Below are 15,735 nucleotides of genomic sequence, written 5' to 3'. Positions count from 1 at the left end.
CTGAATGCTGTAAAAAAAAAAAATTGTGCACTAGATCTGTGGCAGGAAATTAACTAACAAAATGTTCTGACAGAATTATGCCAAAACGTAATTAATAGCAACAAATTTCCTGTGGTTAAGGTACAACTTGCTAAATGATATTTAACCAATGTTTATGGGGTACTAGAGGCAGTCCTATGTGACCTGCTTTTTTAGGGTGCCTGTCATGCTTTGTGTTATTAGTTTTGCCTGCGGCAGAGTAAACCTGCAGCTTCTGGTATTGCTTGGCCCGTCTGCTTGATGACATCAATGGAGAAACTGTCAGATAAGGGGCAGTAAGCCCAGGCAGCTGTCCCCGGAGACCGCAGGGAAGAGTCGGTCAAATGGCAGGAGCGACACGGGCGTGTAAAATGATGGAGGCGGAGGGGGAGAAGAAGCTCAGAGCTGTAGAAACATTGAGTCAAAATGGAGATGAATGAAACAAAAAATGGAACATGTTTTATTTCTGTGTTGCCTACATGTTTAGCCTTTGAATATTCTTTCTGGTTGTTAAACTGAAGCCTTTCTTCAGTGTTTGTTTAAAACAAACCTCAACCACTGTGACTTTGCATGCATTTTTGTTTGTTTTTAATAGCCCTTGATTGTAAAGATGCATCACTCGGAATTTGGCAGACAATTTCCAATCTCTGTGTTTTGTAAAATATTCACCTGCCGGTATGTTTTGTGCAGTTGTTTTGTCTTCTGTGTTTTATACTCCTCTCCATGTTTACGTCGCCTTGCTTTCTGATTGGCTACACATCACATTCAACAGGCTGCCATGTCGTTTGTCCTGTGGGAACACAATACATGTGGCGATATCCAACTCATTGAATGTTCCAAATAATAGTGGAGCAGTCCCAACATCCTTCCAAGTCGACCAGATCCCTTTTAAGACAACACACCACACACAGCAGGAGTATCTAATAGGATTATCTGTGGAGTCATCACAGTAATTAGTGTATCCTTAAGATTGTTCAAAAGGAAAAATCGGGAAGAGAATCAGTATAATTATCTTCCTTTGTGAACCAGGTGATGTTTAAGTTGGTTGCCTTTATTCCATAGCAAGCAGAGTCTCAAAGTTTCAAAGGATAAAAAAGAGCAACTTATTTCTATTCCCAGCCTTCCTCTCATCAACTGAAGACTCAGCACTTTCTTGCAGCCAGAAGAAATAACATGCATGATTATATTATTCCTATTAAATGGCTAATATTAAGTCTTAAAGTGTGCTTTTATTAGCTTTGCAATAATTGTCACGGCAAACAGTGAAGGGTCTGAATTACTGTGTATGATGTGTCATTTTGCAATGGAAGCAGGTTTGTGTATTTTAATGTCATATACTTATATTTTTACCTCCAGAATGTCAGGCTAAAGTTATTATCATTTTATTAAAATGTTCCAGTTTGAAGAAAACTTATTTTTAACCTTTTTAAAGTTTAAGCATATACCTTCTCTTCAAAAAATGCTGAAGCAAGTTGGTTTCTGCTGTCAGTCATTTTACTGGAGCAGCAGCTGGAAATTAGATTTATGGAAAAATTGGCTTTGATAGCTGTCAGTTCGAGAAGATCCATCGATCCCACCTGGAACATTTAGTCGTATGGCAACTGAATCAAGCGGGATAAATGACAAACCGAATTTAATCGCATGGAAAGCTGAGGAACAATAGGCACTTTTCTTTCATCACAAACTTAACTAATCAGCTTTGTTTCTCCTAAACTTTTCAGTTAATATGTTTTGCTACAGTCAGTTTGCTGACTTGCAACTTCCATACCAGCAATAGCAATCTTGCAGGCTTAGATGTATAATATTTTTCTTTTACTTGATCTGTATTTGCAGTTCTTATTGGTTACTTTGTGTATTGGGTATTGGTTTATGCATTTCTCTGTTTGTTCATATTACTATCTGTTGTACTGTCTGCTGCCAGTGTAACCTGTCATTCCCTTGGGTTAAAACCAAACTCTGCACTCCTTCGTTTTGTGATTCCACAGGGTTTCAAAATGTCAAAGATCAGACCTCTCTCTCATATACTAACTGGAGAGAAATGTTTTTTCTTTACTAGGTGATGGTTTCAAATTATTTAGGAATGCAAAAGAGTATGAAGAGAGTGTGTAGATTGTGCATCATGGTTACTTGAGAAATATCCCCAATCTAGAGTAGCATCTTTTAATCAAACAGACATAACTAGCCAACTAAGGCCTAGCAAACCTTACCAATTACTTATCACAAAGTAATTGGTAAAATTAATGTAACCATTTATGTTACAGATTAGTTTTAGGGTACAAGGAAATTCCTGTCTGAGTAACATGACAGGATTACACAATCTGTTGAAAACATGCACCGTAGTTTCTTTGGCTTTAATCTTGCCACTCTGAGTATGTAGACAAACAAAGACTGCAGACAGAGAGCTGATTAGGGGGGTGTTTGCAGTGTTATGCAAGTCGACCCTTCACTTGAACAAGTTCAAAGTTAAATTCACACATTCACACAGATTTTCTCATTTATTGGTTTGGCTCTTTCTGTTGCTTATACAGGTCTAGGGACAGAAAAAGGGCAGCTAACATTTCTGCAGACCCCACACATCCTGAACGTAAACTAACTTTTACTTTCAGGTAAAAGTAAAAGTACATGTATTTGCAAAAAGTAGCTGCCACAGAGGTAATTTCAAAGGTGTGTCTGTGATAATCATAATGAGCACTTTAGAGTCTGAGTAATCAGCTACTGTTGAACAAGACGAGCATATTTTGACCTAGAATATAGAATATAAATAAATGTACAGAGTGTTTTTCAGTTTTTTTAATCTCCTTTAAAATGTATCTGTCTGTTCACTGTACATAAACCTGGCGATTATATCTGATTCTGATCCATCTCTTTCCTACTTACTAATTTTACCTTTTTTTTAGAGATAAAAACAATGTGCTGTATTTTTATTTGCGTTACAAAAAATTTTAATGCAAGCATATATACATGATAGTGTATGCTGTCTAGAAGGATGTATTGTGTTCGCTGCTACACTTAGTTTATTAGATTAGAAGATTATTTTTTTCCTTTAGGTCTTTATCTTAGAAAGCAGGTGTTGAGAATGTCTGCTCTGATTTTATATCTATATAATTACATGGAGATTACTGAGGTTCTGTGAACTGTGTGAATATACAGTCACATTGACAGCAACAGCACACAGCAATTTATTCTGAAACAGATCTTAATAGCATGGAAAGGCAGAATGTGTTTCATCTCAATAGTTTGTCTAAAATATTACAAGGTGTTGATACAAAAGCGCATGTTTTTGCAGCAGAAGCGTGTTGTTCATTTGATCCTGTCATTTTTTTTCTGTTGTGCAAGAACAATGAATGATGTAATTATAAACTTAGTTTGAGTGAAAGTTTTGTTTACCAAAATACCGAACATGGAGAATTTTCTCTTAGAAGAAAAGATTTAAATTACCTTTCAGTGTTGCCACCTTCATTTGCATGTAAATGTATTAATTTTCATCCTTTCATTTCAACTGCTACAAACAGGTTTGCCATGCAGGATGTGTCACATTCTCAGATGAGAGACAAATCTTGATTGTGAGTGCAGCCTGAACAGTTAAAGATGTTGAGAGGTCTTGATCTATTTTCAGTCTATGAAATTAATGTGTAGTTTCACAAAGAAGGAAGAGAGATTAAAAAAACCGCCATCCACATAGTGGAGAATAAATACTAAGTCATATTCAATAAGTTTTATAATATGCATTCAGACGAGGCTCGTTTGTATGATTAGACCTAAAGGTTGAAAACAACAACCAGATATTAGACATGCTTTTCATTTCACCCATATTTATGGATTATATATGTTTTCTTTTTATGATCTGATGTAATATTCTAATTTAAATGTTGTTTTCATTACTGGAATTTAACAGAAATAAAAGCTTAAATACAGCTGTCTGTAACTTACTCTATAGAATTTATTTAATTTACTGATGAGGCTCCTGAAATAAATGGGCTGTAATATTCACATTTATTGAATGAATATGTACAACTTGCAAAAAACCTTTTTCTCTTTGTCACAAACTTCCATGTATTTTTTTTTTTATCAATATAAAGTAATGTATAATTGTAAAGTCAAAGGAAAATGATGCATATTTTTTGAAGGTTTTACGAAAAAGAATCTAAAAGTTTGGCATACAGCTATGCAAAAATCCCCTTTCAATAAAATCAAAAGACCAACTGTTTTTGGAATCAGAAACAATTTTATTTTGCCAGTTTTATGCACACAAATTTAACTTTTAACTTTTTGGAAGGCATTTAAATTACGAATGTTTTAAAAAGGCAAAAAAAAAACAATCATTCATTCTCCAAGATGAACTGTGGATTCATAGCTCCTCCAGATCTACCATGAGCTTCTTGACTGTTTTTCTGACTTTTGTTCTTCTTCTCAGCCTGTCAGAAAGGAGGACCACATCCTGTCTGGCCTGCATTTTCCAATATTCTTACCATTTTTAGATAATGTGTTAGATGTTGATTTATAACTCATCCCTTTTTTGTCAACCTTATTCCTGACCTATCTTGTGTGTTACTTGGTCTTTCTGAGCTGATATTTAATAACAAACTTCAGACATCTGATTTGTTCTTTTTGTTTATGTATTCAAAACTGGTGACTTATGACTGAAGTGCAGTTGCAGGAGCAGGTTGCTCTGTTCTGTCATGTCGGTCAGTCATGCACATCAAACTTCTTTAACGTCCTGTGCTCCTTCCATGGACTAATTGTTGGAATCCCAATAAAGCGTTCTGAGATATGTGTTGCAATATCAACACATAAGTTGTAAAAATACTTTAGAACTAGGCTTTAAAGAAACCTTATATTAATCTGGGTTTTGGTAGTGGTCTTTGAAAATATTTTTCTTCTAATTGTGCATTTCTTCCCTTGAAACAGGTGGACAACAGAAGGTGCTTGAACTAGCAAAGCAGGAAACGAAGCTGGTCATTAAAGATTATGACCCCTCAAAAGATTACAACTTTAAGATCAGTGCTGTGAATGGTGGGAAGGAGAGCAAACCTCTTCAAGGAAAACATGAAGGTAGGAATCTTAAACGAACTGAGATACTTCAAAGGCTATGTTCACAAAGCAAGTCTTGATGATCAATTCAGATTATTTTGGCTGCTTTTCGTCATTCATATAACTTATTAAATGCAACCACAATCAGAGTCCTGTGTGAACAATTTAACCTTCAACCTCAAAGTGACTCGGATGCGCAGAAGAAGAATGCTTACTTTACACTGCACTACAGTTTATGATTGTAATAATGGATGCCACCATTTTTGGATGTAATTCAAAGCTATTCAGAGCCGACAGGATCATCACAAAATTATGACACTAGGGAAGCTAATAAAAAGAAAACGCAGGTAATAGAAATGGCCTTTTGTGGACCATTGACTGCAACTTGTGCATAGTTGGACCAGGATGGAGAAATTGGGATGTGATGTACCCCCACTTACAGGTTTTTCATCATTTCATTCTGCTAATTGTCAGCCATTGTTTATGTCTGGTTTTACAGCACCTCGCTCTTCAAGTGCAGAATTACGATGCACGGCTCACATCACTGACAGAAAAGTTGGATAAAATACAACACGTTCAGACTGCAGATGGTTTCAAGACAATCAGATATGTATCAGACTTAGTGCTACATATAGAAGTGGCACAATTTGGACATTTTTGGGAGGCAAATAAATTTGAATCTGGCCTTTCGGACTGCTGTGGAAAAGTCGGATACAGGTTTCATATGGGCAAAAAAAAAAAATCTGATTTGGGTCACATTTGCCTGTCGAGTGAGCATAATTAAAAAGGTAAATAATACTTAAAACTCACCCGATAAAAGCTGACATAACCTGTTTTAAGTTTATGCAAATGTGAGGAAAATTGATCAAGTTAAAATGCGGCATAAAACAATCAACTGCACTTGCTGCGAGTTAGCTTAGCAGCAGGAGCCCTCCATCAGATGTGATTAGCAGAGTACCTGCTGTCTGATTAAGGTGTGGCTGTAAGAGCTGTAAGCCTAACAGTTTGAAACTGCAGGAGCTGAGACAGTGGGGGCACAGTGGGGGCTTGTCATCGAAAATATAGCTCAGTTTTTTCTTTGCTCAGGTCTTTGTATCTTTGCTCCTCTCAGGTGGATGTTAAACAGCCTTTGTTTCCCCACTTTAAGCTGCATCAGAAGTCCCCACAGTTCACTTTCTCTCCCTGGTGTTTAAAAGAATGTCAAGAACTATGTAAGAGTTTAACTTATGTGGTACTGTTCCTCTTGAGAGCAAATTGTCCTTCTATGTATGGATGGTATTTCATTGGGCAGTTTGAGGCACACACTGTCTGACCGTCTGTCCCTCACTCCTAATTTTCTGAGATTGGATCGCAGTGAGAACTGCTTCAGGACGGAAACCCAGACCTCCAGCTAGACCCTTCATCTGCATCGTAAGGGATTCCTCGGCCAGAAAGGAGATGCAGTAACTCAGGAGACTTCTGTATCTGCCTCAGGTTATCCTCCAAGTTCAATGTGGCAAAAATCCTGTTAAAATGAGGCATCCGTAATAAATAGATTTACAGAGAATAGTAAGAGATAAAATGAATTAGATATGCAGTTATATGAATATAGCTGTTTATTTTGTCAAAGTGGAAAAAACAAATGAAATAAATAACACATCAGTAATGTATTGTTGACATTGTTTCCATTAATAATTTTGCTTTAGTTTGAGTGGATAGTTGTATTAAAACAGACAAAATCTTGTTGGTTGCATCTCTATTTTGTCTGACTGCATGAATTCGTTTTGTTTCTTCCTTACTAATAAAAATCTATCTTCTCCATCCCTGGGAGTCCAACGGTGTCTATGAGTTGTTGACAGATCAACTTTGCAGAGTGAAACTTTATCATGTGTCATCTCTTTTGCTTAATACTTACCATCTTATTTGATCTTATTAATTGTATCTTCATTGTTTTGTTTTGGTATTAGTTATGACTTTATTTTTGTTCTTGTGTTTGTTAATCTCATTTTCCTCTCTTGCCTCATATTTTAGCCTATTTTTCTTTTATTTCTGTATTTTTTTATTTTAAAGGTTGATTGCTCTCAGTTTACTATACTTTTATGAACTTGGACATTTTTAATGTGTACCTGCTTGTTTTCCTTTTACAATCTTCACATTTTGTTTGGACATATGACTAGGAGCCAGTAGCATTTTTTTCCCACTCTCTGCATTGATTTACGTGCTTGAAGGAAGATTGAATCCTTTTCTTTGCTCCAGCTGTCAGCTGTTTTGTAGGGACCATGTTTTCTGTCAATCAGTCTGACACAGCTCATCGCTTAGGTCATTTAGCATCACTTATCTACCTGTAAACACATGACCATAGTTAGACTTGTGTAGGTTCTAGAAATGTTCATTAGAGTGATTCTATGGTGACTGATGGTGCTGGGAGGGATGTTTTCTTTAATACCCTCTTATCTGCTTTGCTTGAAAAGTCTGTACATTTTAATTCCAATGCCAATTAGTTATTTGAAGTGTTTTACAAAGCTACAATTTTGGCAAATGTATTGATTTAACTTTTTTTTATGATTTATTTTTGGTACAAAGTGAAGTAAGCTCCTTCAGGAATATTTGTTTCCTATTTTTGCCAATTTATGGTTGCAGAAGCACAACAACAGCATGCCTGAGTTTACTGTGGCATGCTGGTTTGGGGAAATGCACAGAAATAGGCCAAGTGTTTCCTTTGTTTCAGACACTGACATTCACAGACTTGCTAGTATTTACTTGCTGTTCTCGAAAATACAAATCAGGACATATTGAGCTTATGTGTCTGCTGCATGCATAAATGTGCAGGTGCAAAGGGCTGTGTTCTAAAAGCTTTAATTTTTGCACATAATCTTTACTCTCGTTGGGAGATTAGAGAGCTTTGCATTTTTTGACTTACCTGTGTAAAATGTCATGAATTTGGATTCTGTGTGCTAAACCAAGTAAATGAATAAATTATCTGTAGATATAAAAATCTGAAAAGTGTGGCACACATTTGTATTCAGCTCTCCTTCCTCTTATTGCTCCAACGGAATCCAGTGTATCCAATGCAATCAGAAGACATGTATGTAAAAAAAAAAAAAACATAAAATAAATGCATGCCATGTCTATTAGACAATTTCAAATATGTCACATTTTCATGTGTTGTGATAATTTCAGAATAACATTGAATTTTTTGTTTTAAAGTAATACTTTAATTTAGTCCAGCCAAGGACTGAACATCACCTTTTCATCTTGTACCCCATTTTAGTTGATCTTTTTTCTGTTCGTTAACATGGATTAATTTTTTTTTTCATTGTTTGTTCTTCCTTCCAGCTCAGCAATCAGGCTCCGAAACGGCTCAGACCCAGGGGACTAAAAAGAGTGATGTCACACGAGAAAACAACGAGATCTCGGAAGGTAAGATGCTCAGCGGGGAGCGGAAGGCAGACTGAGTGAAGTGACACTCTGGGATGGAAAAAGATTGACGCATCCGTCTGCTTTAAGCTTCCAATTGTCTGGATTTCTGAATTCTGATTTAAAATGAGAAAAGTGGAAGTTTTATTCCCCTGAAATACAGTCTACAGGTGTGAAAGTTAAAATGTGTTCTGTTACCAGAAGTACAGCAGAGAGATTTCTTTTTTGTATTTCCTGAAGTGTCCCTCTTTTAGAAATAACCTCTGAGAAATGATTCGTACATTTTCTGAAGATGAAACTTTGCCAGAAGACAGAGTAGATTCAATAAAAATAGGGAAGTAAAAGCAGAAAGGCTTCCTGATTTTAGACTTTTTGTCATTTAATAATGAGTTTTCATTACCATTCTCACACATTTAAACACAAACACTGTGAAATTCAATGGCTCTGCTTGTGCACAGTCAATGCAGAGAAAATTGAACCCAACGAAATAACTCTAAAAAAGGAAGCTATTAGAAACTAAATTAAGTGTAGAGAATAAACAAGCCATTTATGGTTTTGAGAGCGAGACTGAGAAGTGCCTGCAAAGGCGAACAGCCAGGCACCGCAGGGAGCAGTAAGAAGGAAAACGGCAAAATGAGGTAAGACATGTTTGTTTTCTAACTGCAGTAGAAGAGTCCTGAACTATTTACTGAAGTTTTTCAAAATGATTTCATTGTTTAGTCTCCTGACATTCATCTGTACCCCTGGTATTTTAAAATATTTTAAAATATTTTAAAATACTTTTGTCACTTATTGCAGTAGCTTTATCTAAATAGAAAAGGATTTAATTTCATATATATAATAATTTTCATTATTTCATTTCATTCAAACTCCTCTGGAAAAGAATCTTATAAATGTAAATGATTTGAACCTTTTTTGTGGTTTATTATGTGAAGACTCAACTCTTCAGCTCACTGCCTGTTTTACTTTGAACCAACTAAATAAATGTACTCACACTTAAGGTCAAATTGTTATAAAAGATAATTGTGTGACATTATGTTTCTGCAATAAAAACATTTAAAAATAATTTTTACACATCCTTATCAGCTAAAGCAATTACTGTAAACATTGCTATATTCATTTTTATATTTGAGACAATTTCCAAATAGATATTACCAATTATAACAAAGCAGTTGCAGAGGTTTTGTCTCTTGATTTGATTAGATATAGATAATCATTTTTTTGTCTCTTTCTTTGTTTAGTTGCTTATCATTGGGATGATTTTTATTTTTGTCATTTGTGTAAATCTGATTTATGTTTCTAACTTTGTACATAATTATATTTTCACTCATATTCAATAAAAATGTGTACAAAACTATCCAGCAGAATAGTTGCCTCACATTGTATTGTTGAGCTAAAACAGGTGTTCCTTTGCAGCATTTGGAAACGCTTTGTGTGTGTTTTGTGTGTGTGTTTTGCAACGGAGGAGCGGTGTTGTTGAATGTGCAGATTGAAACTTTTGGCAAACGTTTGACCACAGTTTCAAACCTAAATTGCAGCTTCTGCTTCAAAAAGCGTCAGGATGAGATGATTCCTGTTTGTTTGTCTGCATCTAAATCTGGTTACTGTTGCATCCTTATCAGTGTCAACATTTAGCTGCTTTCATGTTGCCACAGTTTGGATCCCCTCTTGGTAAAGCTATACTTCAGAATGAAAGAAATGCTTTTCTTTGCCAGATTGTGGAAACTTAACAAGCCCATCAGAACTTTGCTCTGCTTTTGCTTTAAATTACACACTATAGTTGACTCTGATGTGCAGAGTTATTTAATCCTGTCTGAGGTTTTAGACAAATATACATTTAGTGACATGGAATGTGAACGAACCAGTGTTCGAGTCAAACAGGAAAAGACTTGCGATAAGATTAGCTAAGTCCTTCTAATTTTTATTGAGGTGTCCAACCAAATGTATAAACTTGTATTTATTTTCTGATGGATTCTCCAAATTCAAACAGTTACCAAAGTACTGAAGGCTTTGCGAGTTTCAGTTTCTATTGTTAAAGTAGATTGTCATTGCTTTGTATATATTTATCCTTATTGAAGTAAAAATAATCATAATTTTTTTTGGGGGGGGGAAGACAAGTAAGTCAGCCCGGTGAAGTTTTATTTTTCTGGTTTCTGTTGATCATCCTTTGTTCGTTTTGTACATGTTGAATAAAATAATATTTCACTCAGGACTCTTTGAAGCGACAAAAACTAACAGAGGTCAGTTGGTTCTGTTCATCATTTCATTGATGTTTAACATTTTAATATGCAAATATAACATAACAGGTGCCAAACCCCATCCTAAACATAGGATAGATGTTTCCTAAAACATCTATCCTATGTTTAGGATGGTAACTGCGTTCGTTCTTGTTACGCTGAGCCAAAGCAGCATGATGGCAAACAGAAACAGAGCTGAAGTGCAGTGAGTCCAGTGGAGCCTCATCCAAAAGGCTCACATAATTACAGTTTGGACTTACCATAAATGTTCTTTTTCTGTCTCATTACGACTGCTTGGGTTCTACAAGATTACAAATCTGTGGCAGTTCTTTTTCCGTTTCTTTTTTCTCTGTCACTTTTGAAGCACACTGGACCAGTTTCTTTCCCCCAATAAAGCCACTTTACCCAAATATAAACTGTAAGGAGGATTAGAGATGAGAATTTAAGCTCAATGTGGTTTATTGCTTTGTTTGAAGTCTGTTGTTTGTATGTTCCAGATGTTGTATATGCAGGTGAGAGACGAAGTGAAACGGTTATTGGCAGTAAGCGCTCAGTCAGTTGTGCTTCTAGAAAAATGGAGGCGCAAACCCAGAAATGTTGAATCACCTTATAAAGTCACAACAAAAAAAGTAGTAGTACTAAGTATGTCCTCCAGCTATTTATAATTTGAAAACCATCTTTCTATGACAGCAACATGAAATAATTACCACAGATGGGGCATAATTAGCCACAATTTGGCTAATGAAAGACTTACATTCATTCCAGGCTCAAATAATTGTTGTTGACTCATAGTTTAAGTTTTTGTTTGCTTTTGCTTGCTTGTGGTTTTGGCAGCTACATGGTTGGTTGGTTAAATGTTGGTTTTCTATTTTTAAAACATTTGCAAATATCTCCTTGTTTCCCATATTGCCATAATTGGGTATTGCAGAGGGAAGAGATACACTTTGGAATAAGGCTGTAACTTAAAAAAAATATGGAAAATGTAAAGTGTTGTAATCATGATGCACTGGATGTTCCCAAATGAGCAAAAATGATTATGCTTTAAGTCTGTCTGAAACCGCAGGTGCATTTATCTGCTTTCTCCTTTCCTTTTGGCTCTGCTTCCTCTACAGCCTACAGGGCCTAAGTGTCTTTGTAAGTGATCTTCTCTGAGTCCAGAGCAGAAGCTCTTTCTGAAGTGGGAAATAAAGGTGTGAACTCTCACTAGGAGGAACATATTTGAAGTGTTGTGGCCAAAGATGTCACGGTGTGCTGTGCTGGGTGACCCCTGCCTCGGCTCAGGTGATGGGAGTCTTCATGGCCAGTGTGACAAAAAACCCAAAACAGTCGGGGGGGGGGGAAATGAGGAGGAGGAGGAAAGACATTTTGCTTTACTGCTAAAAGAATTACTGTAAAAGAATTACTACTATTCTCATTAAAAACTGAGATGATTTCTTTTTAAACTAAATGTTCTATAAAATAGCTTTTAGGTGATTCTGAATGCATGGCTTTACTAATGTCTCTAGTGTAAGCAGTATAATTTAAGGCTACATAAATATTTGATGAATAAATAAGAAAATATATTGAGAATTATAGAACTTAACTCTATTCATGTTTTTGAGGCATTTATTGCACCAATGGTGCCTGCTGTGATCATGTTTGCAAGTGTAATCTGGAGTCATATATGCAAATAAATTTGGCCTGTAATATTTTTCACAGCTTATTTAAACCTAAGATTTACACTAAGACTCTGAGGGTTCCCTGTGGTGCAGATGAAATGCAACGAGGTCTATTTTTACCCAGAAAAGCACATGTAAGGTTAGGATTACTGATTAGTGTAAACAGAGTTTAGAGCTATACAATATGTTAAAATGCTGTTTTGTTTGTGATAGAAAGCTATTTCAGCCTACAGTACATGTTTCTATAACTGTAGTGCCTTAGTGTTTGGTTACATTTGCTAAAATTCAGAGACTTTGGGATTCTCAGTTTTGTCCCAAAAAAAGTAACTTTTTTTATGAGAATTTTTGTTTTACTAATTTATAATTATTAAAACTTAATCTTAACACTTTATGGCGTGTTTAAAATGTCTCTTGTTTACATTCCCATGTTATTGTTTGTTGCTTATCTTCAGTTTAAATATAAGTGATAATGAAAGGTTAACACTTTGAAAAATGGGTTCTTGGATTAAAGGGAGAATTTTTTTGTAGTTTTGTACAGATTACTATCAAAACCTATTTACAGTTTTGTTCAGATTTAATTCTGTGATTGAACTGTATATTTTGAGTTCATGTTTATAGTTATCAAATGCTAATTTATTACTGGAATGAGCTCAATAGTCTCGTCACTTCACTTGTTATAACTTGATAGTCTGGGTGTCAGTTTTCAATCACTTTAAGCTTTTTAAAAGTCGGTCCTTTGTCAAATTATTGTTGGTTAGATGCTTTCTAAATTACTTTTTATAATACTTAATTAAAATAGTCCTCAATATGAAGGTTGTTTGTTATATCCACTGATATGGCTGCAAAAACAGATCATCTAGGCCAGATTTTGTTGCAAAGGCTTGAAAAAAATGACTGATGTTTGTCTAAATAGGCTATCCTATTGATGATGTGTAAACAGTATTTTGAAGGTTTTAAGGGTTGAAGTTAACCAAGTCTAACTTTCAACATCATTGTTTATGCAAAACTTTGAAAAACCCAGAGGTCTTACATGTAATATTTTCAGACTAAATAGGAACAGTGAGACGCTGGCCATTAATTAAAATGAGTTTACAGTGTTTGTCAAACTGGAAACCTGTTAATGAAAATGTGACTTTATTAACCTTTAAACTGTCATTGTGTTTGCATTGGTAGGTTGTTACCATAGAAACCTCATGGTAGCTACCTGCCCTTATGTTAAGGGTGATGCAGTGTAAAAATTAATTTAACTTATTACATTTTAACATTTTTGCACTAAACATGAGACCCTAACATGGTTGTAACTTGTAAGTAAAATACTAACTGCTCCTAACCTTTTAACAGGACATATCTTCCTAACTATCTCTTTGCTTATAGCTGAAGAACTTTTCATTCTTGGGACAGATTTGGTGATGTATGATGGAAAACTAGGCCTGAACAAATGAAAACTAAACTGACAAAAAGAAATCCTAATCCTCCAAGTACAGCAATGCCAAAAATTATGAATCAGCCACCAGTTCAAAGAACAACTGTGGATTAGGCTTGTCTGAATGCATTTTGTTTTGCCTTGTACTGATTTCTTTAATTCATCCTCTTAACAGTTTGATCCTGAATAGCCATTTCTAGTCTGTGAACATGTACTCATTTTGTTGAAGCAACCACATGCATATGTGTCCAGGTTTAATGTGCACACTTGTGTGTGTGAGAGAGTCATGTTGAGTCAGTCTGATGTAACTGGCTTCAGGCTAAAGGGGACAGATGGGGGGACTAAGGAGCCAACCATTGATAGAAAGCTTTGTTTTTCATGACTGCTGCCCACGTGCAGCTTCTGCATTTCCCATCCTGAGCTTCTCCATGAAAGCAGGATGTGTCGCCATTATTCCCTCTAGGAATTACATTTATAAGCTAATTTCTTAGTCTTTCCATCACATTTTCTTCATTCTCTGCCACTGTTTGTGCTCAATGTCTCGGCCACTATCCTTTTATCTGCCATGTTTGTTACTAAAATTTGAATGATGCACAAATATTCAGCATGGTATAAAGAACATATCACTTGTTTTCTAGGCATTCAGACCAGAAGTCTGAATGGCTAACATTTTATTTTAGTGATTTTGGGAACTTTAAGCAAATTGAAAGCTGTGAAATTTAGACTAATTTACATCTAATCATCACTTTAATATTTCATCCACGCCTTAAAGTAAAGCAAATTAAAATAACAGATCAAATTTTCAGGTGTTGAATATCTTTCTTCTAAAATATGATGTAACTTCTCACTTTCTCCTGGAACGCATTTGAATTTATTAGTTTTTTTTGTATCACCTTCTCTTTTCTTTCTCCAGTTTTGCCTTCATTTTTAGCATAATTTTGTGGTTTTTTTCAGTAGCTTTCTCTCCTTTGTTCTTAAAAAAATCACTTTTTTTTTTCTTTCAGAATTTCTAAGCCAAAAGCTGACAGTCTGCCCCTTGCCCACACTTGCTGAATACCACAGCTTTAGCTGTGCAGGCCTGTTCTTGGTCTGCTGCCTTGCTACTGATGAGACCTTTAATGGCTGCCTGCTTGAGAGGCTGTCATTCTGAAGCTTTGGCTGCCTGTTTGTCTCCTAGTGACAGATTTTCTTCACACTCATGTCTGCAGGTCATCTAGATGCTCACAGGACACGTATGGCTTGCGATACTTCATTGCTTTACGGCTACTGTTTATCTGAGAATCACAGTTTAGGCTGCAGTCGCTGGAGGTGGCAGATGGTAGTTGTAATTAACTGCACAGCAGCTATGCTGGAGCCTACGGTAGAGTAATGAAACATTTCATTATTTGCGGATCATAGTTATAAAATATCACTCTAATCATTCTGAATAGGAATGTTAGTGACAAATATTTTTTATGCAAAATCAAAGTCTCAGTCATCATCATTAAAAGTGTAAAAAATGTTTGTTCAGCTTTCATCAGACTTCAAACAATATGCAAACAGGGACTGTAAAACAGAGTGAAACACAACATATGTGAGCTAGAGGACATTAAAGTATTCGTTACCCCAGATGTCATGACTTTTGGGGGGAAATTAGCTCCATAATTGCTTAGGTAAGGTGTTTTTCTTCTCGTCTCCCAGGCTCTGAACTCTGAAGGATTTTGTTAAAGTGTTGCCAAACCCCCTATAGAGTTTTATTATCGATAGTGTTTGTTTATTGATCCCTTTTGTAGGTATTAAATCAGATTAAACACTCGGTTGCCATATGCTGGCTTCGGGCAAACCCTCAGGATGGAAACATTCCTAAAAGCAGTAAACACATTAGTCCCGGTTTTCTGCTATTTTTTTGTTAAGCTTTTAATACTTTCATTTGTATGTTGAATCAGGTTGACAGTTGGTTAATTTTCTGACCGTCACATTACCTGTGGTAATT

General features: G+C 35.7%; 1 protein-coding gene across 5 annotated transcripts in view; it reads left to right on the top strand.

Annotated features, from left to right (window-relative positions):
• Positions 1 to 15,735, top strand: part of col14a1b (collagen, type XIV, alpha 1b) — a 144,176-nt gene that overhangs the window by 13,831 nt on the left and 114,610 nt on the right. For 4 of the 5 annotated variants that reach the window (XM_081613011.1, XM_081613010.1, XM_081613009.1 and 1 more), the window contains exons 4-5: positions 4,927 to 5,070; positions 8,365 to 8,448. The exons of the other annotated variant lie outside the window; for it this stretch is intronic. In XM_081613011.1, coding sequence (XP_081469137.1) covers positions 4,927 to 5,070; positions 8,365 to 8,448 — 228 coding nt within the window. The remainder of the gene's footprint in view (positions 1 to 4,926; positions 5,071 to 8,364; positions 8,449 to 15,735) is intronic. 5 annotated transcript variants of the gene reach the window in all.

This window comes from Poecilia reticulata, chromosome 11, assembly GCF_904066995.2.
Source record: "Poecilia reticulata chromosome 11, P_reticulata-male-v2, whole genome shotgun sequence".
Classification (NCBI taxonomy): domain Eukaryota; kingdom Metazoa; phylum Chordata; class Actinopteri; order Cyprinodontiformes; family Poeciliidae; genus Poecilia; species Poecilia reticulata.
This window is presented reverse-complemented; position numbering and strand designations above follow the sequence as displayed.